Source organism: Psittacula echo (assembly GCF_963264785.1).
Source record: "Psittacula echo genome assembly, chromosome: 1".
Lineage (NCBI taxonomy): Eukaryota > Metazoa > Chordata > Aves > Psittaciformes > Psittacidae > Psittacula > Psittacula echo.
In genome coordinates, this window is record NC_137735.1 from 6,825,025 (window position 1) to 6,852,995 (window position 27,971).

General features: G+C 43.2%; 1 protein-coding gene across 1 annotated transcript in view; it reads left to right on the forward strand.

The window, feature by feature from the left end:
* Positions 1-27,971, forward strand: part of FGFRL1 (fibroblast growth factor receptor like 1) — a gene marked incomplete at its 3' end in the record, with an annotated part of 174,078 nt that overhangs the window by 76,542 nt on the left and 69,565 nt on the right. Inside the window, exon 3 of the mRNA XM_080626315.1 lies at positions 8,916-9,188. Within this exon, the coding sequence (XP_080482441.1) occupies positions 8,916-9,188 (273 nt within the window). The remainder of the gene's footprint in view (positions 1-8,915; positions 9,189-27,971) is intronic.

Here is a 27,971-nt window from a genome sequence, read left to right on the forward strand (position 1 = left end):
TACCTCATGTTGGCAGGAATGGCCCCTGTGTGACTTGTGGTGGGCATGCTGGGGGTTGGGTTAGGTTTGGAGGGACTAGGCTGGGGATATGGGGCAGGATTTTCAGTTGGGTTCTGGACCCTCCTGCCTCTCTCAAGACAGAGGATTTCCAGCTTTCTTCCAGAATCAGGCAGTTTGTCCTTCCTGGAAACAGGAGGCTAAAAAAAATGCCTTTTAATTTGAGAACCTTGAAAACATGTTTTAATGCTGCTTCTTTTGAAAAAGCACATTAGGGATGCTGTTGTTCAGATGAGCTTGTCTTCCTAAATGGGAGTGAAAAAGGTAGATTGTAGGTATGTGTGCCAGCACACATTGGTTGTACTTGCATCTTCTCTAAGAAGAGTTTTCTAGTTACCCATTGAACTGCATACCTGAACTGCGCCATCAGTATAATTTTTGCCTTAGAGTAGGAATATTAGTCCTCTCTTCTGGCACACACTAAGCCCACTGGCAGCACTTAAGAAACAATAAATAATATCTTTTATTCCACACTAGATGAGAAACCCTTTAGCATATGAAGTCTGTTTCTTCAAGAGTAATTTGAAGTAATCCTAACTCTCCTCTGCATTTGCTACCTCAAAACCTAAGGGATAAAGTTACTATTTTTGTTGCTGAAAAAATGTTCAGCAACACTTGCAATTGAATGTCACCCATACACATTTAATTTAATAAGATGGTAATTTCATGTTAAATAAATACCAACTGAATATTGAAATCATATGCTCAAAGGATTTAAAATCCATGTAAGAGATACGTATCTCATCTACTGTTGTTGAACTGCAATAAATCTATGCAATAATCAAGTGCCAATTGTTTAACATACAATAACTATTTTATTAAATCTCAGTGAAATGCATGTGCAGGACACTTAATTAAATGGAACATGTTCCCAAATATTCTATTTTTCTTATTTTTGGAACATCTACAGTAGAAAATTTACTGGCAGCCTACACCCAAGGGGCTAGTTATTACTCATGTAAAAATATGGCAAGCACTTCTTGTGCTATCAATAAATATCCATTTCATCAGGAAAGTAGCTGCTACCTCAGAGGTAGGGAAGAAAGAGAAAATATGTCACTTTGCTTGCTGTAAAATGAATCCGCAAAGCTGTTTTCTTCACCAGGTTGTTGGACTCAGCTATGTAACCCAAGCTTAGAACTTGCTTATAGTCTTCTATTCCCAAGGCTAAGCCTGAGCAGTCATCAGGGCCAGTCAGCAAATACTTGTGGTGTTTTTGTGTTCCTCTCTAAGAGTCTTTTTTCCACAGAGATGCTGTTGTTTTTTTCTTTAATCTTTTGATTGTTTTTGATAAGCATTGTTTTTGACTGCGGGCGCCTATGTTTTCAAGTCAAGAAGGACCCATTAGCTCATCTAATCTGATCTCCTCATATCACATAGCAAAGCATTTGGCCCAGTTACCCCTACGCTGACCCATACTTTACTTGGCTAGTGTGTACCTTTTGGGAATGCAAACTGTTTTGTTCTGAACATATGAAAAGATGTTGGATTCACCAGTCCTTTCAACTCCTTAATGGTATACATGGGCAAAACATTCATCCTTTTATATCTCTCACAAAGAATTTTATAAGTTCTGCTTTTCATATAATGCCTTTCCACTGTGCAGAGAGCCAAGAGTTCCTCTTTCAGGAACACCTACTCATGTTGACTGAAACTCTTGCCATCGTTGCTTTGTAAGCCCTTCCCTGTGGGATTTGCTTCTTGGTAGGTGTTTTGTCCAGCCCCTAGCATAGCAAGGCCTCTATCTATTGATCCATCATTGCAGCTTGAATACCAATACAAGTAATGGCAAGAGTGATGTGTAAGTGTATAATCTTCACATTGGTCTTGCAGAAAGGGCTAAACTGTTGTAGAAAGAGTTAAACTCCTAGCAGGATTTGTCCAGCCCAGCTTTCTAGCAATGGATGACCCATAGTTAGCAAACTCTGGATTCAAGTTTGAAGCGTGGCTTTTAGATGGTCCTTTCCAGCCATCCATGTACATTCAAAGGATGGGAGAGGTGAAGGAAATCAAGTTTGATGTGAACTCCCTTGCACTATGAACTTTGGAGGATCAGTTTTTACAGCGATGAGTATGGTGAAGGCCAAATATTGCCTCAAGTGCCGGGGTAAGAGGTTGTGTTCACACCAAAGAAGTGGTTTGGTTAGTGGCTGTTGTCCAACTTCTTTGTCTCACTATCATAATGAAAGATTTCTGTGCTTGGCTGTATGCTTCTCATAGGACACACATTCTCTGTGGTACCCCAGTCCATGATGTTAATTCCTTGCATGCATTGATGAGTTGTTTGGGTGCTTCATGGCAAATGACTTTGCTAATTTGCTAACACAGCACTTCAAAAGAAATCTTATCTCCATAGAAAGTGAATGTGTTTGGTATTAAATAATAAAGTATACATAACCCATGGGACTCCTAAAACTTATTTAACTTCTTTATAAACTTTACAATACAGTATGTGGATATTATAAATTATTTTCCATTCCAAGAAACTGTCCTGGCTGGTTGACCTTCCTTGGAATTTCCTCTTTGTAATTATGTTTAATGTGTTAATAAAGTTCACTTTGAACTGTATCATGGCAAATGGTCTCATAGGACGTGGGTCAGTGCTGGTGCGTTCACCATATGTGAAGCTTGACGTTAGCATGCAGTTTAGTTGAAGGAATAACAAGGCTAAGTCCAAACAATTGTAGGAGCAGTATCTCCTCCCCAGGTTAGCAGTAAAAGGGGTTCATGGAAAGTTAGGAATGTGGAGTGGGAAATCATTTAGCTTTCACTGCTAGGTGTTACTAAATTATAGTGCTAGGTTCGAGTCACTATCAAAACACCATATATCTAGAGGGTTTTCACACAGAGCTATAAATCATGTTTACTGCATGTATGAGTTGAATGAGTGCATGAACTTCGCAATGCAGTCCAGGAAAATATAATTACATGTGTGTGTGTTTTTGACTGTGAGAAATACGGACAGGAAGCTCCGGGCTATTCCACTGGTGTGTCTTAAATACACTTCTAGAAACTGTTTTTGCTGCTTCCCGGAAATAGCTGTTTGCTGAAGCAAATTGGCTTTCTTGGGTTTTACATACCTGCTTTTGCCAAGAAGTGGCAACCACCATCCCTTCCAAAGCACTGGGGGGGAGAGCAGGAATGCTGGTAAAGCAGAGTCAGCAACAAAGCAGCAAGTGGGGCTTTTCTGTGGTATAGGATGGTGGATATAAATTGGAAATTGCCCAGCTGTTCAGTAGGACAGGTGTAGGATCTGTCATTTATATAATGGAACAGAATGGAGATTCCAGTTGCTTGTATTTGTAAATGAGGCGAATAAATCTGCACACTTGTCTGCATGTATATGAACAGAAATATTTAAAACAAATGAGGTGATCACAGCATTTCCTTGTTAATGGACTTATATGATCTTGCACAGAAAGCTTGGTATCTAGCTGGGCTTGATGGCTTCTTCCTGGGTGTACTTACATGTATTTGCAGATGGGGAAACTATAAGAAAATAATTTGGTGGAAAATGTAGGTTTAAATTATATTTTAAGCCTGATTGCAACCTGGCCCTTGGAACTTTAGGAATGATCCCTTCTAGTAACTAAAATGATTTGAATGTGATGGGGCAAAGTTATATTTAGTTTGTATTTGGAGAAAGAAGAACGAGCAGCCACGGGGGGAAGCAGCTGCATTCCCGTCACTTCTTCCCGAGTCACATCCATGGATGTCAAACCCCACCCTCCCCCTTAGCCAACAAATGATTCTGTCAAACTATTGGGTTGAGGACAAGGGGGACTGAAGAAAACCTGCCCACGGTGGGTTTGTGTCGAGGTAGGGCTTAACCTACAGTAATAGCTCCTTCTGATCACACAGGCTATGAAGTCAGCTGCCTCTTCTCCAGCATGGTGGGGCTCTAAAGCATGTTTCTCAGCAGTGCCCTGTGGCCCTAGAGAGCTGCCTTTGCCTAATGGAAAATTGCAAGAGTGGAAGCAAGAAACAGTGGTTGTTTTCCCTCTCTCCCCACCATTGCCCCTCCTTTCCTGACTATAAGCATATGTGAAAATCCATGTCAGCAGTTTTGTTGGAATATCTACCTGGGGCCTCACTTTTGCCCCCTTCTCACATATCCCATGGCAAAATGCTGCAGAAGTAATCGCTGCCTCCAGGAGCATGAGAGGTTGCAGATTATCAGCACTTAAAGGCTGATTTTTTTCAAGAATCACTGCCTAATGGCTAAAAAATAAGGGGGAATATGGTGTAGGGATACCTCCTCCAGGATTTACAGCAGGGCTAAAGAGCTCTGCTCTCTCCTTCTATGGTTTGAAAGGATCCAGTCTGGAGCTTTGCCCTGTGGGTGCAGGCACATGGCAATTCATGGAATCCCCCCCATAGACAGAAAGTTGGTATAAATTGGCATTAACAAGAATTGTGTTGGTAGATATATGAGCTCACAATTGTAACAACCTGGTCTAACAAAATGGTTCATGCTTGGTGTAAGGAAAAAAATCTTTACAGTAAGGGTGGTAAAACACTGGTACAGGTTGCCCAGAGACATGGTGGATGTGCCATTCTTGGAGACATTCAAGGCCAGGCTGGATGTGGTTCTGGTCAACCTGATGTCCCTGCTTATGGTGGGGGATTGGACTAGATGACCTTTGAAGGTCCCTTCCAACCCAGACTATTCTATCATTCTCTGATTTCAGGTTTCAAAACAATCCCTTGTGGTGTTGCTATCCAGCTCTTGTGGTGTTGCCCTGATGCGTAACCCACAAACAAGGCAAATGGCCATAAGGCATTGCTCTCAAAGTATGTTAAATCATTTCTGCTCACATGCAACACAAAGTTAGAGCCTAGGATGGCTGAGGTTGTGGCACTGGCTGCTTGAGGAGTAATTGCATTTGCTTTTATATGCTGCATTAGAGCACAGGACAGCAGTCGGCAGCAACAAGGGATGGGAAGCTGGCAGCAGTCAGGGTTCAGCCTGCTTGTACCTCATTGGCAGCTGAAGGTGAAGCAGCAAGTGCTTTCCTTTGATTTTTCCTCTGTAATCAGCTATAGCAATGCATCCACCCTACATGACCATGGGCTCCTCTCTCAGCTGTGAGCACACACGTGCCTCAGTCCTGTGGGAGACACCACCAGTGGAGGACACCCCAAGTCACCTATGGCAGGGCTGCCAACTCCTAAGCACTCTGCTCTTCTGGCCATATTATAGGCATATTATGGGCCAGTTCTATGAGGTGAGGAGCTCCCTTCAGTACCACTGGTGCACGTGAGAAAGTGGGGTGCTCAGCATGGTTTTACTATATCTTTTTGCTCTGTTCATACAGCAGAAGATGGAGCTGCCATAGGAAATTAAACTGTAGGGGAACCTGAGTAATTCCAGGCAGCTTAATGTGTGGATTCAGAGTGGGAATACCATATAGTGCGGGATTTCATGATACACTGTATGATGCAGCTCTGTGTCAACAGCACCCATTGCACAGGGGATGCTGGAGAAGGGCCTTATTGCAAAACACGCTTCCCCCTCTCCACCTCCTCCCCTCTAAATACTGACAGTGCAGAGCGGGGAGATGTGCCAGAGTGTATCTTGACTTGAAGAGCATTCATCTGTCACTGCTGCAGTCCCAAGGCAGGGCTGGGCTGTGCAGATGCGTAGTGAAATAAGACCCGGTGGATGCCTGTACATTAGGAAGAGAGACAGAGATCCGTGACGATATCAACATTTTATTCTTGCTTAGCCATCTACAGGAGGCCCAGCTATCGCTGGCTTGCCAGGGCCTCTGAAGCTTTGATTGCAGAGAGAGAGCACTGCTTGAACAGAAAGTTATTAAGACAAAGATGGTAGGTAGTAAAATGGGAATATTTACAGCACCAAATGAACAGAAGAAAGGTTTTAGCATCTTTGTCCTGGGGCTGTGCCTTATTGAGGAATGCATGCAGTGGTGTCTGGCAAAATACAGCAGGAAAAAGGAGGGTGGGGGGGATTTTTATTCCTGATCCTGATAAAGTCACTGGAGGGGTTAATGAAGGGCTGCAGAGGACCAAGCTGGTGTTTCATTTTTCAGACAGAAAGGCCCTAAGAAATGCAGCCTTTCCTAAATGTCATAAAGGTCTGTGAATAGATCCTGTGACAGGGCATGATCCAGCCATTCCTCAGAATGAAAGGTCAATCAAAGGAAAATGACATCTGGGAGGACCAATCTTACTGCTGACCCAAACATGTGACGGGTCCAGAAGCAAGTCTGGTGCCATCGGGAAAGCTGCTTCTGCAGCCTGCCCCAGTGAGGCACATGACGCGACTGGGAAACTATCTGATTCCTCCGGGTCTCAGAATTCATCAGGAGTCAACGTGAATGTCGGAAGGAAAAGGATTTTGAAGGAGCTACAGCAGGTTTCCAAGTCAGGAGGAGGGTGCTGTCTCTCCAATGTCCCTGCTTGCCCTGCACCAAACATTTTTCCCTAGCACTAATTATAGATCTGTTTTTGCTATTTGAATATGCATGGAGTAGTATCCTGGCTCACGAGTAGATTGCAATGAAGCTAGTCTTAAAGTCTGATTTGGTTCAGCAGGGCTGTAAGGCAGAAGGGACCTCTCCAAGGGCCAACCCAGAATTTCAGCAAGTCTGTGGAATTGTCTGGACATTTCTGTTCCTTTACACTGAGTGGGACACTGCATCATGTAGGGAAATGTAGCAGGATTTTGGGCTGGATCTTCACCTGGTGTCGGTGAATTCTGCTTTATCAAAGCCAAGCACACATACACACCATGCTCCCGATGGGTGGATTTCCTCTTTAAAACACTCAGCATCATGACTTGTGTCAGATCAGCATTCAAAGGATCTTGGCATTATCTCTCCATCCGCAGAGCTGGAGCATTCTCATAGCAGCCTTCCAGTGTCTGAAGGGGGCCTATAAGGATGCTGGGGAGGGATCTTCATTAGGGACTGTAGTGATAGGACAAGGGGTAATGGGTTAAAACTGAAACAGGGGAAGTTTAGATTGGATCTAAGGAAGAAATTCTTTACTGTGAGGATGGTGAGGTACTGGAATGGGTTGCCCAGGGAAGTTGTGAATGCTCCATCCCTGGCAGTGTTCAAGGCCAGGTTGGACAGAGCCTTGGGTGACATGGTTTAGTGTGAGGTGTCCCTGCCCATGGCTGGGGGGTTGGAACTGGATGATCTTAAGGTCCTTTCCAACCCTAACTATTCTATGATTCTATGATTCTGTGCACTGCTGGATAGGCAGGATTTGTCACGGTGTTTTGCCAGTCCCCTTGGATTATGGGAGGGCACTGTCACTCTCGAGACACGGTCCCAATGGTGTCTGCAGGAGGGGTACAGAGATGAGTGTTATTTTTGCCAGGGACTGACTTCTTTACAGTAAGTACTCTCAAGATCCCCACTTTGGGTCTTGAGTAGTTCATCAGAATCTGAATGTGTTTAAGGCCCATTGGTTTAACCAGGCTCTTAGTTGGAGTAATTAATGAGTTTCAATCTAGTTCATGACTCTCTTCTCAGCTTGAGCAGCACGTCTACTCTTCAGCAAAGCTGCAAAATTCATGGGTGAGATTCAGCACGAGTAACTGCAACAGCAGCTCTGTAGTCATTCAGGAGCTGGACTGTATGTGCTGCCTTAGTCATGCTGGGGAAAATTTATACAGGCATTGGAATAATAGGAATTAGTCATGAGGAAGTGCAAATACGAGCCCTGTAGCTTATCCATGGTGAGTCCAATGCTGCAAAACACCAGGAACAGGAGTTAAATATGAGGGAACAGCTCCAAATCCCACAAACATCTTGTGGGTTTTGGGTGCAACTCAGCATCAGCAATCCTTAGCAAAACATTTTGTCCTTATGCAAGAGCAGGGCATTTATTATCACACCCATTAACAGATTGTTCTGGGAAGAGCATTGCTATTGCAGTTTGCGTGGGGAACTTGTGCAATGAAAAGGCAGAAAAGGCAGATGCAGGAGAAAGACTGCTTCAACTTTTCAGAGCCTTGGGAAGAAATTCCCGTTTAATTCAGCTGTGGGACCATTCCCACTGCTGGAATCTTTATCACTTCTGTTTTCTGAGTGTTGGCCTATCCAAGTGCATCCTGTTATCAAATGGCAAACAGTGTGCTCACTCTGTGACATTCCAGGGACATAGTTTTGCATGAAATTATCACATTTAACAAAGAACAAATATTTGCCAGTTGGGTCAAACCAGCGGGGTTGCTAAGGGAGTTTATGAAAATATCCTCTTTTGGACTGTGAGCAATGTTAACGTGTCAGGTTATGCTGCGTCTTTTGGTGAAGTGCTACCTAATGAATGCTTTGTGTCCAACAACTGCAGGCTCATGCATCTCAGAAAAAACCCATCTGGTGACTATTAAGGGGAATTACTGTACATACAACATGAAAGGATTGAAACATGGGGGGGTGAGGGGGCAGTGTTTTGTTCTAAGTGCCAGTGCTGTTACTAATTTTGCCTTCAGGGTAGGTGTTAAGTTTAAAACAAGTACAGTTGCTTTACCAAATACAGCTGAACATTTTGTGTATTGGCCTCCTCCTTGCTATAGTAAAATGGGTGTGCTTTGGAAAAGCAAAAACCCCTCAGAATCAGGCTTCCCTGGTGGATTAGCATGAGCTGCTGATGATGGCAAGGCTACAGCTTCATGTCTTGCACAAAGCAGTATCTCTGTTGTTAAATCCTTCTGCAATTGCCTGCATTTTAGCTTTGATTGTAAGTGATTTTTGGTAAGCACCTTTGACTTTATCTCTGTGTAACAGTCAGTGTAATGGCCTGATTGGTGACTTGTCTTTAAATCAGTTCTGTGTCACCAGCAAAAGCAATAACAGCTCCTCCTCTCTGTTCTTCCTTAGGCCCCCCAAGGATTGCAGATAAAGTGATTCACCGCCAGTCTGTGAGGCTAGGGAGGACCATCAAGCTCCTGTGCCCAGTGGAGGGTGACCCCCCGCCGCTCACCATGTGGATGAAGGATGGACGCACTATCCACAGCGGCTGGACAAGGTTCCGAATCCTTCAGCAAGGGCTGAAAATTAAGGAGGTGGAAAGTGAGGATGCGGGGACCTACATTTGCAAAGCCACCAATGGCTTTGGCAGCACCAATGTGAACTACACCCTTATCGTGATTGGTGAGTAGGGCTGGAGAAAAGCCAGGCTTCACCTACTCCGGGATATGAGAGCAAGCTGATTTCTGTGCAGCTGTCAGTGACTGTAGATTTGCTTTGCTAATCACTTACTGACCTCCACTCTTAACTGGTCCTTTCCAGTGTTTGAGGATTGCCAGAGCTGGCTACGTTGCTGCACATCTTCTGCTGCAGCCGGCTGCAGGCAGATAAGATTACGCAGTGCCAAAGGTTACAAATAAACAGGAATGATGCAATAGTCACTAGGGTCCAGATCACAATGAATTCCACACAGGAAAGGCTGTGTGATAAGGAGAGGTCATGCTGATCTTTATGTTTGCTGTTGTAGTTCTCAAAACAAATGCTGAGGCACCCGTATAAAGGCATACAGCTGGAAGATCCATGTATTGAGTTTTGCAAAGCATGGTATATTTGGGAATAATAATATCAAGGTTGAAATGAGGCTCAGAGCTGGCATATGACCCAGGGATGGGCAGTTCTTGAGAAATCTCCTTGATGGAGGCAGGATTAAAAAAGCTTCAGATCCTGTCTTGGTGACCATGGGTTCACAGGCTGTGCTTTCGAGCATCTTCAAAGGGCTTGCTTGGCCTGGCAATGGGATTTTGGGGTTATCTTCTGGGCTGAGAATTCCTGAAGGCCCCAAAGACGCTTCTTTGGATAATCAGAGATTCTGCTGCTGTGCCTGTCATGGAAATATGCTCATTGGTCCTTGTCTGTGAGAAGAGAAAAAGCTGGATAAAAATGTGCATGCTGAAAGATGCTGAGGGAATAGAGAGGGTTACAAAGCAGGGGGTGAGATCAGGTATTGCTCATCCTATTGCCTCGTCAGCACTCCAAGTATATGGCCTACAAAGTTCCGTTTCTCACAGACAGTGGAAGAGAGGACAGAGTTTAGGCCATTTTCCATCTATCTGCTGGTTGGCACTTGGCCTGGTTTTGTTCTATTTCTTCTTCTTCCCCTTCGCAGTAGGAGTGTTGCTATGGACTCAGAGCATGTAGCAGACACTTGGTGCTGCTTGATGGAGGATTATCACCCGATAACAAGGTGATTCTTGGAGAACGCACTTTGCTGCAAAGCCAGTAAGGCAAATAGACCAGAATGTGAATGTTTTATCAGGAAAGAGATGTTTAGGTGAGGGAAACCCTCTTGTGATACCACTCCTGTAGCGTCAATGGGAGAGAGTCACAAAAGCCATCTTATAGTTTATATACTTTGCAGATTTGTTTTTTCCCATTCATCTCTTTCCTGTACATGTTCATCATCTTTGCGACAGTGAGCAAAGTGGAAATAATCTATAAAGTGTCATGTCTATACAGACTTATTTTGGACATGCTTTCCAGATGGTTTGGTGCAGAGAAAGGAATGCTGCAAGAGCCTGCTTCACTCCTGCTTCTGCTTTTGCAGTACGTGGAGGTTGCCAAAGTTTTTGTCCTTCTGTGTCATCCAGTACCTTCTATAAAGCTCAGGGCCCAAGCCACCTCCCATTATTCCAAGGCAAAGAGGCATCGAAGTATCTGTGAGTCAAAGAAGGCTCTGACTATTCTTGGTAGCACAACAGAAACAAATGAAAGGGAAAAGCCTGGAGGCAGAGGGTAAAAGTTGGACTAGAATTCAGGAAAGATTGAGGCAAAATCTCCAATTCAGTTGCTCAGGGAAATGGGATTACCAAATTTAATTGTGTTAAGAACAATAGTGTTCATTATATTTGGCACTGAAAAGCCCTGGGCACAAACACTAGTTATTTAGTGTCTCATCGGGCAGTTATGGAAGGAAATGGCAAGCTCCCACTGGCCTCTGTGGGTGTGAGATTGAGCCCTATGCAAACAAAAATTGATCACCAAGTGCCAAGAAAAGGGTAACTTTAAACTAAAAGTGTGGCAGACATATGGGCTGAGTTATCATTCATCTCCATGCATCCTTGTTATAATGCTGCTTAAACCCAATACTTCTTAGGCTCTGTGCACCTTCCTTCTTTGACTCACGGTGTACCCTTGTGCACTGTTGTTGCTCAAACCATTTTCGATGGATTGCTTATGTCCCTTCTCTCCAGTGGTACAGAATGTGTTCATGTAATGTTTCAAACCAACTGCTTTTCACTAGAGCAATTTTCCCTGAAAACAAATGTTCCCTCACTGTCTTTCTTGCCAAAGTCTGCGAGTAAACACAAGGTATCACTGACTTGTTCTTTCAAGAGACCCAAACATTTAACGTGTTGACCAGATGCTTGTGTTCGTCTTGGTGAAAATGCTTTTGGTTGAGAGCAAATTAATCCTTTGTTGACTTTTGAGAAGGAGGCAGTGATTTAAAACCAACTGCATGTCAGTTTTGAGGATGAAGATCAAATTGATGGCGCAGTTTTGTTTGTGCTCTGGAAAGCACAAACTTCATTAGGCTGAGTGGCTTTTTGAACCATATGGCCTCTTTATTCTCCCACTCCTTCAAAGGAGAAAAAACCCTCTTATTCCAACTTTACTGCTGACACCAAACATATAAACCCACGCAGGTGTCAGACATGGGCAAGATGTTTAAGATATTAAAACTAGAATAGCATTAAAGGATTTGTTAAATGTTGAAACTTGGAAAAGATAAAGCTGATTTTGACATTAAAACATCCTGGAAACTTAAGCAATAATATCTGGAATTGATACAGTAGCTTGTTGAAAGGTTTTGGACTTATCCTATATGCTTTTAACGGAGCTCTGTCACACTGCTGGAAATGTCACACCTGTGTTATATACGTGTACACTGCAACAGGGTAAGATGAAGGTTTACCGAAGCTTCCCCGAAAAGCTGAGACAAAAATTCAGCAGCCCTGAACCTCTCTGCCTGCATTCAATGCTATATAACTCTTATTAATCTTAGCTCTGTAATCCATTATTGTGTAGGGAACCAACAAAAACTGTGACATGGTACATAGGAATAAGAAGGGCAATGGTTCCACCAATATTAGTGGATGCTGGCAGACATGGCAAAGATGAGCTCCCTTGTCTCCATTGCAGGTCGGTCTCTGTGAGATGTATTAATTTGGGTATAAGCCTGTTTGAATGTTGCTTTGTGGCTTTCATGACTGATCTTGCTTGCAAGCAGCCAGCTCAGGGCATGAGCAGAGCAAACTTAAGTCTGCCTCTGCATGTCTGGTAGACATACCTACACGTTGCCTGGCTGGAGAGCTTCTCAGTCTGCAAGTGTGGATGAGACGGATTACTGCGATTTTACAATAGTAACTAAGACAAAGAGAGACGAGGTGATGAGTCCAAGGTCACATAAAATATGAGCTGTGGCTCAGAGTTGAGTCTAAACCTCTTAAATCTCATTCTAAAAGACTGTTCCTCCATCATAACACTTGCTAAACTCTTTTCTTACTAATTTAGCAACTTCGTGCTGGTGTGTTGGAAGGGAGTCTTCTCTTATTCTAGGTTTGTGATCTTTCTCAGACAAAGGTTTTGCCAACCCAGATGGTAGCAATTGGTTTCTGCCCTGCTTATTTCCCCATCTTCTCAGACGGCGGGGCGTGGATCCCAAAGATCCAAGGAATCCTTCTCTAATACATCCCTGCATGAAATGTAAGCCAGTAAAAGCAGATAACCAATATAAGTCAAATTCACAATTTCCTCTCCTAGCCAGCCTTAATAGTTTTTGTGGCTTACCACAAGATTTGGGATGCCAATTACACTGCAGACAGATTTACAAATGCTGGAAGAGGAACTTTTCTTTAATCAGTATTAAATCAGCAGTGCAGTTATTAAGCACAATGGTTCCTTTTTGTGGAGAATTATCTGTAGCTCATCAAAACAAATGTGCTGTACCTTTCCAGAAAGTTATTTGTACAGTGATGCCCATGAAAATCTTGTCTTTAAGGTTTTTTTCCCAGCTGAATCAATTCAGAAGAGCTGATTTATGATCTGCAGGTGTGAAAAAGTTACTGTATTTGGGTTTTAGATGCTTGGATGAAACCTGCGGTTTCTTTACTGCGGAATAAAACTCCCTTGCCAGTGTGATCTAAAGGGAAGCCTGAGGTCAAAGAGGAAGAAACACAATGTTTGAATAGCTGCTCATTATTTGAAAACTGCCCACCTTGTGTGCTGCATGGAGGCATGTTCTGCAGAGAAAAATAGTATGTGATGGTGTAAAACTGAAGGCTGTATCAGGCTGTGACCAGCTTGGAGAAACTGTGAGGTTTCACATATGGAGCCATCACACGCTCCAGCCAACAGGCCATCCTGGGAAATCTTAGCCCAAATAGGTGAGATTTGCCTGACTTATAAATAACTGAAAACAAAGTCTTCTAACAAGGAAGTGCTGGACAACCTTCACTGCCATCTCTTGCGATTGCTGTTTATTATTGCAATAATAAACAACATCACTTGTTCCAGAAGTCTGGTCATTCTCTGAAAGGAAAATTGTTGGTGAACAGCTGTAGGAAGGACTATTAGTAAATATTTATGCTGTAGCATAATGACCTCTTTCACTAATGCTTAACACAGAGGACTTTTCACTTGCAGAAGTGTTATGGGCCAAGTCCTGCAAGGTGTGCCAGCATTGCAACATGCAGGGCTATTGCTACAGGTGCTGCCAGTAAATACTTCATCTTGCATCAGTTGCTCAACCAAGTGATGAAAGATCCACCTCTCTATTTTTGCATCTGCCTGCATGTTTCTTATAACCTTCTGTAGCAAAGAAAAAGGAAGCAGCAACAAGAGAAGGGTTTGGGATTGTCTTTGCACTGTCGACTTCCTGCTTTACTTGGGGTTTGTAAACTCCCAAAGACAAATCTTGCTCGTGTGCATGTCAGCACAAGAAAGATCAACATTTAAATCCAAAGAACAGCTGCTCCAGTGTTTCTCTTTCTTGCTCCATGTCTCTGACTGCTGCAATTGTTTTTTTTCTTTTCTTTGGATTTATTTGGAGGAAGATTTTGCTGAAGAACCCATCATCCATCCAGTCCATACCCCGTCTGGTGCCTGGCCCTCTGAGAGACTGAGCCACTTGGCTCCATTTGGGCTGTGGACTGATAAAATCTTGATGCAGAAACAGGAGGAAAAGTGCAGCTTGTTGTCCAAAACCTCTGATGAGCTTTTCAGAAATTGAGCTACATCTCATTTTCAAACAAATCAAATTTACCATTAAATGTCTGCTGTCTGTCTGCTGCAATTGATTGCTTTGAGAATCTTCCCTGACATCAGATGATTTATCTTTAAAGTAGCTTTTTCCTGCTGAGCCAGCTGCTATTTTATGCCTTTTTTACAGCTTGTCCAAAGACAGCTCTCTTTGATAACAGACATGTGTGAAAAATTTGCATTAAAATAATCTCTTTTTTAAAACAGTCAGCATAAGTATCCTGAAAAAAAAAAATCACGGCAATGTCTGAATGGGTATTTATTTAAATGTGCTTTTTTTTCCTGCTCACAGTAGTAGAAAATACTGTGCGAAAAAAATGTCAAGTACAGTAAAATATGGTTTGTATTGCAGTTCTCCAATGAAGTAATCAATCCATGTCTCAGAACTCATTTACGGTGCAAAAGCTGAGAAAACATTTGTAGCCCAGAGTCAGGTGCCTCCAGCCATCTTGGAAAAGCATGACAAATTCATTGGTGTTTGGGTTTTGGCCTCTTACTAAACTCTGGGGACCAGAGAGAGATGTGCTCGGCAAGAAGATGTGAATCAACATTGAGTCAGCAATGTGTGCACCAAGGGACTGCTAATGCTAAGCAAAAACTGGAATGAGTCAACCCTTAAACAAAAGGGGAAAAAAAGGTGCTGTATTTGCATTTGAAAAGAAGATGGTGTAGCTTGTGCTGGTCGTGCTATGGAGTTAGCAATCCATCTTTAGCGCGTTTTCTTCAACCCTAAGTGTGAAAGGCAGCCCATCCAGCATGGGACCGTTAACACAATCACAGGGCATATAATCATGGCTAATGATGATTAGTCAGTTGTTATATGGAAATGAAGAGTTCCTGGTGACAATAAACAGTAACGAAGTTCTCATGTTTAATTTGTTAAGGCCCCAATCCGGCAGCTGAATCTACGCTGGTGGCCTCCTGTGCGTACGCAGCTTGATTAACACCAGATGAGGATCTGGCCATAGTCACTGATGCTTAGTAATGGTTATGTTGCTAATTAAAGCTCAGATTGTTTTTGGCCTTTGGGAGCCTTAGTTTACTACTCAAGGCCTAGCAATTGCAATCATTGCACAAGGACTTCTTGTCCCCATGTGGTGTGGTGTCACTAGGTCACAGGAACCCCTCTGTGGAGATGCAGGTTCATAACAAGACCTGTCTTCGTTGTGTTACTAAGTGAGGGGGTCCTGCATGTCAGCCTATGGGAAGAGACTGTCTATGTGCATGAATTGATTCCATTGACTAGAGGAATCAATGAAGTGCTTGGTGCAGAAAATGTGTGTATTGCCATGTTTTGGTGCAAACTCATAGCTAGAAACTTGTTCGCTTGGAAATGAAGCTCCTTTTCCACTGGAAGTGACTCATCATTGACTAATGATGCCCTCACTGAGTCAATGGCTCTTCTTTCTGGGTGTTTATTAGCGTAGGCATAAGACACACACCCTGACCAGACTTGGTGTGCTTAGCAGCACAAGCATGCTAAAAGCAATCTAAAAGCAATCAAGAGTTCCTATCCTCTGAATTTTAGTGGTGCTTCATTTCCTCCTTATTTGGGGAATCCCGCTCACAGCCCAACAAAGTCCCTGTCCCCGTATGCAGTATGTTGAGTCTTGGACAATGTCCACTGTCCTGGGAGAGGGAAGGTGGAGAGAAAAATGCTCCAAAATGAAACTGTGACTCTTACTGGGTTGCTGCAGAAAAACGATTTCGCTAGTTTTCATCATTTTGATAGTGCTATATTAGCTTGTTGTCACAACAGCCCATAATAATTTGTTCTTGAAAAGCTCTTTCTCCATAAAAATGTGATGATGTGAGCACCAGTATTAGCTGTAGCTATCCTAAAAATGACTGATCAAAAATGTAGCACCAGGTGATTTGACTGATGGCTCTTGCTGAATGGGTGTAAAAGACTAGAAAAATCGCAGCTGGGCAGCAGTCTTGTTTCTCCAAGTGCAGATCTATAATGTAACTCAGTGCTAATGCTGTATAATGTCCACAGTTTTTACAAGATCTTTGTTAGGTTTTATTAGTTTCATTTGATTTTATAACAAACTTTACAGTATGCTTATCAATACATCATGTTCTGGCTAACAAAACCCGCACTGTTTAAGTTGACCTCTTTTTTTTCCCTTCGTGAAGCTGTAACATAGAAGCCAAGTTAAGAAGGTGACAACACCTGTTCACAATTTAAAGGAAATGAAAAGATTTTTTTCCATGGATGTAAGCATGAAATTCATACATATCTGTATGGATATATAATTTCCCACCATACTCCATCCTGTGGTAGACTGTGGCAAACCAGAGCTGCAGCCAATGTAAATTCGAGGCATGCAGGACACATGGATGTGTTTAGCCCACAATCCTTTGCAGATGCTTTAGAGTGTGTAGAGGCTGCTACACCCATGCAAATAGTAAACTGCAGCTCTGTTTGCTGCACGAATATTGTTTGGGAATGAAAGCAATATACACAATACTGGGCAGGCTGACGTTAAAAGTGTGTTTGATCTTAGCAATTTATGGCTTCCTTCTGTTAAATGATATTAATAGAATTAGCCTCTGATCTCAACGAGTTTGTTGTTTACATGTCAGGTTTTTCTTGTCAGTATGTCTGAGGCTAAAAACATCTTAGAATCATAGAATAGTTTGGGTTGGAAAGGACCTTAAGATCATACAGTTTCAACCCCCCTGCCATGGGCAAGGACACCTCACACTAGGCCATGTCACCCAAGGCTCTGTCCAGCCTGGCCTTGAACACCGCCAAGATTCACAACTTCTCTGAGCAGCCTGTTCCAGTGCCTCACCACCCTCACAGTAAAGAGCTTCTTCCTTGCATCTAACCTGAACTTCCCCTGTTTCAGTTTGAACCCATCACCACTTGTCCTATCACTACAGACCCTGATGAAGCGTCCCTCCCCAGCATCCTTGTAGGCCCTCTTCAGATACTGAAAGGCTGCTATGAGGTCTCCACGCAGCCTTCTCTTCTGCAGACTGAACAGCCCCAACTTTCTCAACCTATCTTCATACGGGAGGTGCTCCAGTCCCCTCAACCAGAGTTGTCTTTGTTACTATCTTCCGTACATCTAATGAAGAGCTTTTCAGCCTGTGTGGACAGAGCAATGCTGATGTGCACAGCCACTGATTTGTCCACATCTATGGATCTATGACGCTGCATTTGTGAGTAAAGCCAAGGCAGTCCTTGGTCAAAGCAGGTGACGTGTATGTGTGTGAAAAGCAGGCATACAGATGGTGGTCTAGATTACCAGTCAAAATCTGCTGTGACTGCAGAATTTAAGAGTATTTTGATTAATAGCATCCCAAGTAATGAGAAGCCATCAAGCTAGCTGCAGACCTGGTCATCAATGGTTTTGAGATATCTACCATCTTGCCAACCATAAAGATGACTGTCTTCCTCAAGTAACAGGATCTTTCAGTTGACTTTCCTACTGTTCCCCCCTTTTCCTGATTGTGTTTCCTTGGCACTTGTTCTCCATCCCTCTATTGCTTGCCAAAGGCTGGGGGTGAAGGACTTAGCATGGCCTTATTGGACTCAGAGGACCACTGAAGCTGAGTTGAGTTTCATCGAGACAGTCTCCAGAACACAGTGCTCCAGAGAGAACTGTGCCCCATTTCCTAATGCCCAGCAGAAACAGCTTTAAGATGACAGAGGGGAGGCTGAGATGAGCTCTTAGGCAGAAGTTCTTCTCTGAGGGTGCTAAGGCGCTGGCACAGGGTACCCAGAGAAGCTGTGGCTGCCCCATCCCTGGCAGTGTTCAAGGCCAGGTTGGACGGGGCTTGGAGCAACCTGCTCCAGTGGAAGGTGTCCCTGCTCATGGCAGGGGATTGGAACTGGATGAGCTGTAAGGTCTCTTCCAACACTAACCATTCCATGACTTCATGATCATACAGCTCTGCTGTCCTCCATTTGCCCAATAAATACCACAGTTACTGGGGTTTTAGCCAAATTTTAGACCTGTTGATACCAGTTAACTCAGAAATACACAAGTGGCACACTTGTAAATTAAGGCACAGTATATAATCTTTATTATAGGGAGAACAGCACCAAGTTCGGCTATTTTATAAGGTGAAACTTGAATGTTGATTTTGGAGACTCCCCCTTTATGTGTAAGCACACATACGTACCACTGATTGCTCACATGCTGCTTCTTGATCTTTGCATGCAGGTATGTTGCTTGTTAAAATGTAGGTTCTTCAGGAGGTGTATTTTTACATTCCTGCAGGGTCTGGTTCTCTACCTTTCCTGTGCTATCTTTGGCATCAGCATTAAGAAAGAGATGAAAAAAAAAAAGGAAAAAAACAACCAACAAAACTGCTGGCATTTAGTGTCTAAACCTATTTTTAAATCAGATTTATTTTTTGTTTCATGAGAGAAAGAGCGTATTCTGTGTTGTGCTTGATGAATAATATCATTGTGCTAGAACACTTTTCGATTCTCCTTTATAATAACGTGGGTTTCATAGTGGGAAGACCTGAGTGTTTATGTTATATACTTTTGGCAATAAATTTGGAAAAGAGGAGGAGAAAAAAAAAAGCACTAATCCCAAGAGTTCTGAAACCTACACTCCTTCTTAAATGTACCCTGTTAAAGACATTAAGTCCCTTGCAAACATCCATCTATCAGCAGTAGAGAGTTTGTAAAAGGCGTACTTTGTTCTGAACTCCCTGCCCTACTGATTATGCACAGTTCTTTTATTCTGTGAATAGGATGACGACCCCTTAGCCTGGTAATGATGACAGATTTATGTATTTTAACACCCAGACACTGCTGTATTTGCTAAGGGCTGCCAGACTCCAGCAGTGCTGCAACTGTAGTTTATTTTCATTGTCAGTTTGTGCTGCTTTTTAAGGTGTTCTGCAGCCACTGGAAAGAGTGCCGCCACTGCTTGCAGAGGTTGAGATGTCAAGATGTTAAGAGCATAAGCCACCATCCTTGGACTCTTTTCCACTCATAAAATGTCAGTTTTACTCTGGTTGCACTCACAGAGTGGAACCTGCTTCTTGCACTGAAACCAGGGAAAAGAGGAGAGAAATAAAACCCCCTCCGAGCAGTAAAAGGAATCAGATAACATAGAATTTATCCCTTCACTTTCTACTCCCATGATGTATTTTGCAGCTCTCAAGTTAATGTTTTAAAGACAAACTTCTTTTAATGTGTAGTGAAAGCAAAGAACATAGCCATACCTTCCAAGCTTAGCTGGTAAAGCACTGTATGGGTCAACACATCTGTCCTCTGTGCGATGCATCTGCCTGTGATTTCTTTTGGGTTGTTTTAAATTACTGTAAGTGGCAGAACAACAGGGAGACAAACAGTGAGAACAATGCTGTTGTTCAATAACAGGCTAAATCATTAACAGGACTGTGCAGAAAATATTTCGTGTAAATTAAAGGGAAACAAAAGATTTGATTTTCCATTGCAATGATCCAGTGCAACAAAGGGAGTTGATGTCTTTCTTCTTTTCTTCTTTCCTTTCCTTTCATCTCACTGTTCCTGTGAGTGTATATAATTTCCTTACAGACACACTACAAAGGTCAAAAAAATGCAGAATATGATGGGTTTTTGATCTCTTCATGCCAACCAAACCACTACATCTGAGTTTATCACACAACTCTAATGACACATACGGCTTTTATGGACTTGGTTTTTAGGTTGCTTTTTTTTTACTTTCAATTCATTGTTTCCCTGAAAAATGTTGTCAAGTCAGTTGAACTCTTTAGATTAGTCAGTTTTCTGCTTCATTGTCAACAAAAGGCTTGGAAATATTTGGGATTAAATCCTCCATTACGAAACCAATTTGTTTTGGAAAAAGCACCACCACGGAATTCTTTGCTGAGTTTTCTTTGGCCCAGCAGTAGATGTTTCTCTTCTTAAAGAGAACCGTGTGAGTTGGCGTGTTGCTTTTGTGTTGGTTTTTTCAAGGTAGAATAAATGATGGTGACCTTTCCGTTGAAGTAAACAAGGATCTTCATCTCACCTTTGTTGAATGTGTAACTGACGGGAAAGGGAAGAGCTGGTGACAGTCCTCCTTGTTCACTGGCAGGGAATTTGGGAATAGGGTTGGATTCACTTCAGACGCAGGCTGGGGTTCCCAAACCTGTCTGCTGCTCTCTCCAGAGCAATCCCTGGAATCTCTTCGAGGAGAGGAATGGCACCCCCCCAATCCCAGCACAGGCCAGTGTTTGTGCTCTATTTGAGCTCTGTTTGCAGTGTCTCCTGACAACTACAAACCCACTGCAGTTTCTCCTGATAGCCTTTGGGTGTGCTTTGTCAGGAGAAACTCCAACCCAGGAGAAAGTTGTGGGAATCTGACATCAAGTGGTTTTTTCCAGCTCTTGTGAGCTGGTTTGGTTTGAGTGTGGTTTCGTTAGTCCCTATTCCTTCAAACAGGCTTGGAAGATGCAGCAGCCTTCCCTTGTGGTAAGTGAATAATATTTAGGGTGGATTTTGAGAAGCTGATCTGTGCCTTCGCTTGAAATGCAGGCAAGGTGCTACATGTGCTCCTCCTGTACTGCCAGGCATGCTCCTGAGATGTGAGATGGGAACTAAATAACAGCTAAATAACCCATCCTGCTCACATTGGTGGACTGGTTGGCTTTGTCTATGGTGACCCCATCATTCCCTGTCTTCTGGGATTGTTTTCAGAGCCTCTGGGGAGGTGTCCAAGAAGCTGTAATCACAGCCATGTGAAAACATGTCTAGGTGACCTTCAAACAAAATGAGGTTGTTCTCTGGGTGCTCTGTCCTTGGATAATTATGGAGAATTCTGTGGTGGCCCCTTGAAACCTTGCCATGATAAACAAACAGAAGGGCAACAGCTTTCAGGGGTAGATGGGTGGAATTGCATCAGAAAGGAATTTAGCCAGCCGACATCCTTGGTATTGTCAGAGCTCGTGTGTATCTTCGATCTCTTAGACAGGAATGATTTGGATATATTTTACCCATGTTCTAGGTAAAACCAGGGTCATGGACATACTTAACTATAAATTAAACTGTTAAACCTTAAATACAGAAATTACACCTTATATGTGCTTATTGCGGTTTGTTTGTTTGAGCCATGTTAGCTTTTCTTAGGAAATGTTGGCCTTTCTTGTGTTCAAAGCTCCACACTTTACAGGACAGGCCTTCCACTGGGGGCCAGTTTTGCCACCTTTCTGCATCTGCAGTGAGGGAGGGAATACTGCAGCTGCTATGACAGCAATCTCTGTTCCTCCAAGGCCATGCTGGCTTGTCCTGAAGGGGAAATAAGTTTCTCCATATCCTTCCCACCTGGTAATTGAAGAAAGCGCTCTTCTGTGTCTGGGGCAAAATCACGTAATCTTTGCTCATATGCTATGGACCACAGAGATAGTTTCAGACATGGGGAATGAAAGCCAAAATGCTGCCATTCACTGAAATAACAACTCCTGTTATTTCTGCTGCAGCCTTTTTTTTCACAGTATTTTATTGCTTTTCTTATTGACAGCTACCTCCCAGAAGCCCCATACCAGGTCTTTGACTCTTAGCACAGGGAGCCTGTTTGCTGTGGGGAAATAACCAGTTTCTTATTCCTTTATGGTGTTCTGACCTGCCTTATATTTCCCGTGTAGTGCGATACCTGATGCCACCCCAGCTCTGCTGGATGCACAGTGATAACGATTTGACTTACTGGGATGGCATTGCTTTTGTGCCTTGCTTAGATGTGGTCCCATTGACTTGGAAGGTATTTTCAAGCATGCTCACTTCACCCTGCCTATTTTGGGGCTATTGTAATGCAATGGGATTTCTTCTGCAGTCTCAAATGCTAGATCACTGCTGAGATGATAAAACCATTTCTTCGGTGATGCTTTGGTCTCTGCTTAGACTGTAAAGTAGCGGGTAGATTTTTAGTCACTGCTTTTCTCAAGCATCTCTTCAAACATGACGTGACTGAGGCCACGAGTGAAATGCTTTTCATGTTCTTAGTGAGGGAAGAAGTAGACCCCACTTAGAGGTCTGTGATTTTAAAGGAGGACGGTAAACTAAAACTTACAGCACTTTGTCTCGGGGGCTGTGAAAGATGGAAGATAAAGGGGAGGTTTTCAAAAGCAGTCAGCTGAGGCTGGGTCAATCCCTTTTGAAGAATTCCCATGAACTTCCATGGGATGAGTATTGCCCATGCTGAAAGCTTTTGAAACCTTACCTGCCCATCCAGTGACACCTTTTGAGAAATATGTGTACTAAGCACACATTCCGGGGAAAATACAAGTAGGGTGCACATGTGCTGAATACCGAGGAGCTATCTCAGAAGCAGGTGTTTTGAAAGGAAATTGAGAAAACAGGTTTCTAAAGCAATTTTAATGAGCTCTATTGGCTGCCCTGGTCAGTAGGGACACTACTTAAGTTGAAGCTATTTTTCTCTCCTGTAAGCAAGGCCTGGCCATAAGTTGACTGTTGCAACAAGCAATCCCTCTACCACCACTCCAACACATTCAGCTGTTGTGTGAAGTCATGCTGAGCACAAAACAATGGCAAGGTTTGCTAGTGTCTAACTCAGAGCTTGTACAATGCTTTGGGATTCAGAATATGAAAGACATTTCTGTGCCACCTGTGGATGTGAGCTGTAACTGCTGTAACAGTTAAATACAAATTAATAAGAACATGAAGCCGGGGCCTGAGACAGTCCCAAGGTTGTAGTAACCAATTTTTATTCTTTTTTCTGCTTTAAGAAAACTCAGGTTCAAATACCAGGATCACTGCTGCTGGATGTGGTCCACACATGCAGTTGACATTGGTTGTGTCAGGAAATCAGTGGAGTTACTCAGAAGGAATGCATGTGAATGATGGAATGATAAGCAGGGTGTTCTGCTCGTGTTGCAGGGTAACATCCCAATACCTGCCCTTGTTAGCTTCAGGACTGCTGGAATTCATCAGACTCGTCTGAAGGGAATGACATGTCTTGCAGTTCTGCAAGGGGAAATGAAGGGGAGAAGGAGCAAAAGGAGAAAAACATCAGGGAAGGGATTTTAAAGAATTCCTTCCTTTTGCATTGCAGACACATTAAGTACTTAATATTTTAAGAGCATCTTCTTAGAGATTCTGGCAAAGATGGGATTCAGTATGAGCCTGCCAGATTGATTTACAAATCGGCCTTACGAACTCCTGCTGCTTAAACATACCAGAATGCGACAATTAAAGCCAACATCTGGAATTCATTGGTGGAGCTGATCCTAGATAAACATTAAATGAATGTCCATTTCCTTAGCATTGGATTTCCTCTGGCTACCACAGCTTAAGTAGTGTCATCCTATCAGATAGAGCTGATGATGATAGCAGAGCAAATGTCAATGTCATGAGCCAGGTCTATTTGTTCCATCTTTTAGCACTGAAACTAGGACTAAAGCTGGGCTGAAAAGACAGTGGTTTTTTACCACTAAACTGTGAGAAGGGGTTATTCATCTCAGTAAGCTGGGCCAGGCTGGTTGTGTGACTGCCTTTCACTCCTGTGAAGATGGAATGCTTCAGATTAGTTAGGTTAATCTCACCTGAGGAACTTTGTCTCAATAGAGCTTCTCCTCTCTGTTTCCCCCAAACCTGTCAGCGTTACTGCAGTCTCCTCCATTCTGAACATCCAGGGAGAGGTTCTGTTTGTTCATTTGTTAGAAACAGAGAAAATTGGCTAACGAATTTGAGACGAAGTCCCAAGCTACATAAATGGAAGCCAGTCACAACAAACATGATGTTTGTTGTGACATGTTATTTGTTTCCCTTTGCAACAGATCCCTTCCCTGAGGCTTGGCTGAAGTGGAGAGTGGTCAGTGCTGTACACGTCCATAGTGGTTGAGATGGAAAGCCCTAGAGAATACTTCTTCTCAAGGCCAAGAAAAGCTTGCTTACCTTGGCAAGAATCAGATTTCTTTGTGCAATCCAACCTACCTGTCGTCATGGGGGAATTAAAAAGCACCTTTTGACTTTCAGTCATGCTCATGTTGCCCTCTAGTCTCTGACCTCCTTGGTCAATGGAGCAGCAAAACATGATGGTCTCTGAGTGGTTTTATTTGCACAATCACTGTGTCTACCCTCTGAAGCTGCTCAGTTCTGGATCACTGAAATGAAGGTGAGGAGAGGTGTTTCCATGTGGGCAGGCATCCTGGACCCCACAACCTGAGGATAAAAATGCCCCTTTCATGGTAAACTGTAACTGCTTTTAGAGGTGTAGCCTTCCACTAAGGCACATGAAAACCTTTGCTCAGGTCTGTGCTCAGGACACGATTCTTGCCTCTTAAAGAAACTGGATGAGGTTTGGGGTCTTTAGGAACTTTCTGGGAATCAAGGGCATATATTGAAGTGCCTGTTTTCACCTGTCTGAGACATGAGGTTTTGCCCACAAGCAAACAGAAATGGATTTTGCAGAAAGCCCTCTGAAGCCGTCATTTTCTGCTTTGTACTGCACAGGAGTTGTACTGAAAGAAGTAAATGAGTTCCTAGTGCAGAGGATCCTCCTTCCAACCTTGAGGGAATCTCAGAAATCTCTGTTAGTGCCTGATTGGGTCTCCAGGCCACCTCTGCTAGGCTCCTGGCTTCTGCTCAAAGCACAATCTCTCCCTTGTGACCCGCGTAGTCAGCATCTTCCCACTTTCACCAATCTGAGAATCATGAGGTCCTCCTTCCCACTTCTTGCCTAGTCATTCACCTTCACATAAGCATTAGCTCAACACCTTGGTTTCCTTGGGGAAAATCACATGAATCTTTTCCTTTCCTTCCCTCCACTTTCACACCCTGCTGGAGGGAGCTGGTAACCCTCAGCACAGTGATGCAGAGGAGCCACGAGTGGGACTCCTATGGTCCTTGCACTTTGCATTCTGACAGTGTAGAGTTGCCTGCTTGGGAAGGCAGAAGAGTTTTTCTTGCTGGTTGGCCCTTTTTCCCTTGTGGTCTAGGAGCATTCATCTTCAAGTTGAAACCATACCATGAAAGAGCTCCACAGAGAGGAAAGATTCAGGTACGTTTACAGTTGTGTTATTTTGCTTTGCTGGTGACTTCTATCTGCTGGGTTTTCCAAGGCAGCTGATAAATATCTTTGTTATGGTGCCAACAGTAGCCTGAAGTCTCAATTTCCCCCTACGGAAGATAGACCTTCGAGGTCTATAAAATTTATACAGTATACTTTCTGATTTTTATTAGCCTAATAAAAGAGATCATATTTTCTGTGCTTCTGTATCACTGGAAGTTATGACTGGGGAATCATTCTGCGGGGCAACAAGCTGAATGCTGTGGTTGAAAATAGTGATTTATCTGAGCTGTGAAAGTGGTAGGCCAAGCAGATAATGAAAGTCTTTGAAATGCTTCAGACATGCACAGCCATTTTAGAATATCCCACAAGAGGGCTATGGTTTACGCTGTCATTTGGCTTTTAGTTGCTGCTCATTAGTTCCACCTAAACAGTGATTTCTCCAACCCATTCCTCATCTCTCAATTGTAACACTCCCAAGAGTGAATTTTCTTTGGTCTTTTTGTTTGAAAAGAGTTTTATGGCAACTGGTCTGCTTGTTGCTGTGCAGCACATCTAAATACCTTTAAAAATATAATGATTTTTAATAAACATGTGCTTTCAGGCCCAACTATGAGTGGGAAAAGTAGGGCATAGCAGAAAGCAAGTCCCAGACTTGAACAGATAAAGTTGATCAAGGACTGGTTGAGTAACAGAGGTACAGAAAGGTAAAGGCAGTCTCTAAACCTTGTGTAGTACATTGGCGCATAAGTGGCCTCTTTATGACCCCTATTAGTTTTTTCTCTGCATTGTTTTTCTTATCTGGGCAGCTAAAAAAAGAAACAAAGCGTTGGCCAGTAAAGCACATGTTGATTAATGGCCTCTGTTTCTATTCAAATAGAAGTTTGTACCAACACTGGGTAAATAGTTCTGCTTGGGACAGAGCAGGGCTGGAATGGATCTACTGTTTAGGTGTGTGTAACTTCTCCCTGCAAGTTCATCCATAACTTTCACCTTGATAATACAGAAAATAGCTTTCTTCCAGTGAAGAAGAAAAAGAAAATGAAAGCAATTTGAAGAAGGAGTAAGTTTTTCCATTGCTTGGCTTAGACTGGAATATTTTTAGGTATACACATTTTGCTAAAATCATTTGTGTACTAGTGCAAAAGCCTCCAGAATGACTTTAAGTCAATGCATCAAGAGACCTGGGATTGGAAGGAATTGGTACGGTGTCACTTGGGTGGGATGTTAGGAGGAACAGACTCTGATGGGAACTTCTGCTCTTTCCTGTGGAAAAACAATGGCTGCTGCATATCCTAGGCACAACCTCTTGCAGCCAAAGGGCAGCTGAGCATAGAGGTGAGGAGGCTTTGGGGCTGCATTACCGCTGCACAGTACCCGGAGGTGCTGTCAGAAGGAGATGCCACGTCCTCCTGGCTTCCTCCTTCCATGCAAAACCCTACTAAATAGCTGTGTCTTTGCCACAGACAAAGATGAGTCCCCCTTACCACCACGTGGAAGCAATGACTGAGCTCTTTGGTCTTTTTGTTCAGTAAAGGGCAGTGGAAGGTAAAGCTGAGGTGATTCCGTTGCCTTCTACATAATTTTTGTGACCTAAAAATAACACTGTGGCCCCTGCGGTTGCCATTAGGGTTATTTAGTGCTTCAACCCTTTATTTGTCCCCCTTCCCTTTCCAGAACACTAGCGCTGCTGAGCAGAAGAACTGCTCCATTGTGCAAGCCCAAAGGAAACACTGCATAGAAAATGCAAGGAATTTTTAGGCCATGATATGTTTGGACTAGGAAACAGGGGACTTGGAGGAATGCGGAGCATGGTTCCAAAAATATTCCTTGCAATAGTGCTCTTGGTCAGTAACAGTTATTTTTGTTGGCCGGCCAGCGCCCTGGAGCAGAGGTGATGTCATTCCCCAGCATTGGTGGAGGTGGGAATACAGAGAGTGCCCTGTGGTTTTGCAAGGCTGGGAGCAGACAGCTGAGCCAAATGCCTTCTCCTGTCTCAAATGCTCTTTCTGTTGTAAAAATAAATGAATTAAAGCAACAGTGTATTGTGGGGGATGGTGAGGATGGCTTAAAATCATTCACGGCACCATAGAAACATTTTCTATAGTGATAGTCTCTTCATCCTATGTGATCTCCCTTCCTGTTAGTTCTTCTGCTTTTCTCCTTATGGTGATGTGTGTGCTTGGGGGGTGCTTTGTGTTTATAATGTTATACTTTTGTAGTTATTAAAACTGATTGAATCATAATCAAATGATCAAACCATCACATGCCTCAGCATCTCTGGGCATGTGAATGTCTTCACAGTGATTGAAATGGGCTGATATACCCTAGAACAGCTCTGAAGAAGAAAGCCAGCCCTTCTATAGTAAACAGGGTAGAACAGCAAAATACTGGGACCTTCATCCATGCTGGTGACTCTCAATGTTCCTTGTGATCTTGGTGGTGCTGATTTGACTTTTAAGAGCATATGAGAGAGAGAGCAAGTGAGAAGCTGTGATTTTTTAAAACAGTTTATCTAGGCTGATATGATAGTAAAAGCTGCTTGAACCCAGTGAGACTGTAACTGCACCAGTCTTCCCTACCCTAAGTTATGTTCACACAGGTAGCTAAACCAAATTTCCACTTTACTCCAGGGGCAGGGGTGCACAGCATACTGGACATGAGGCAA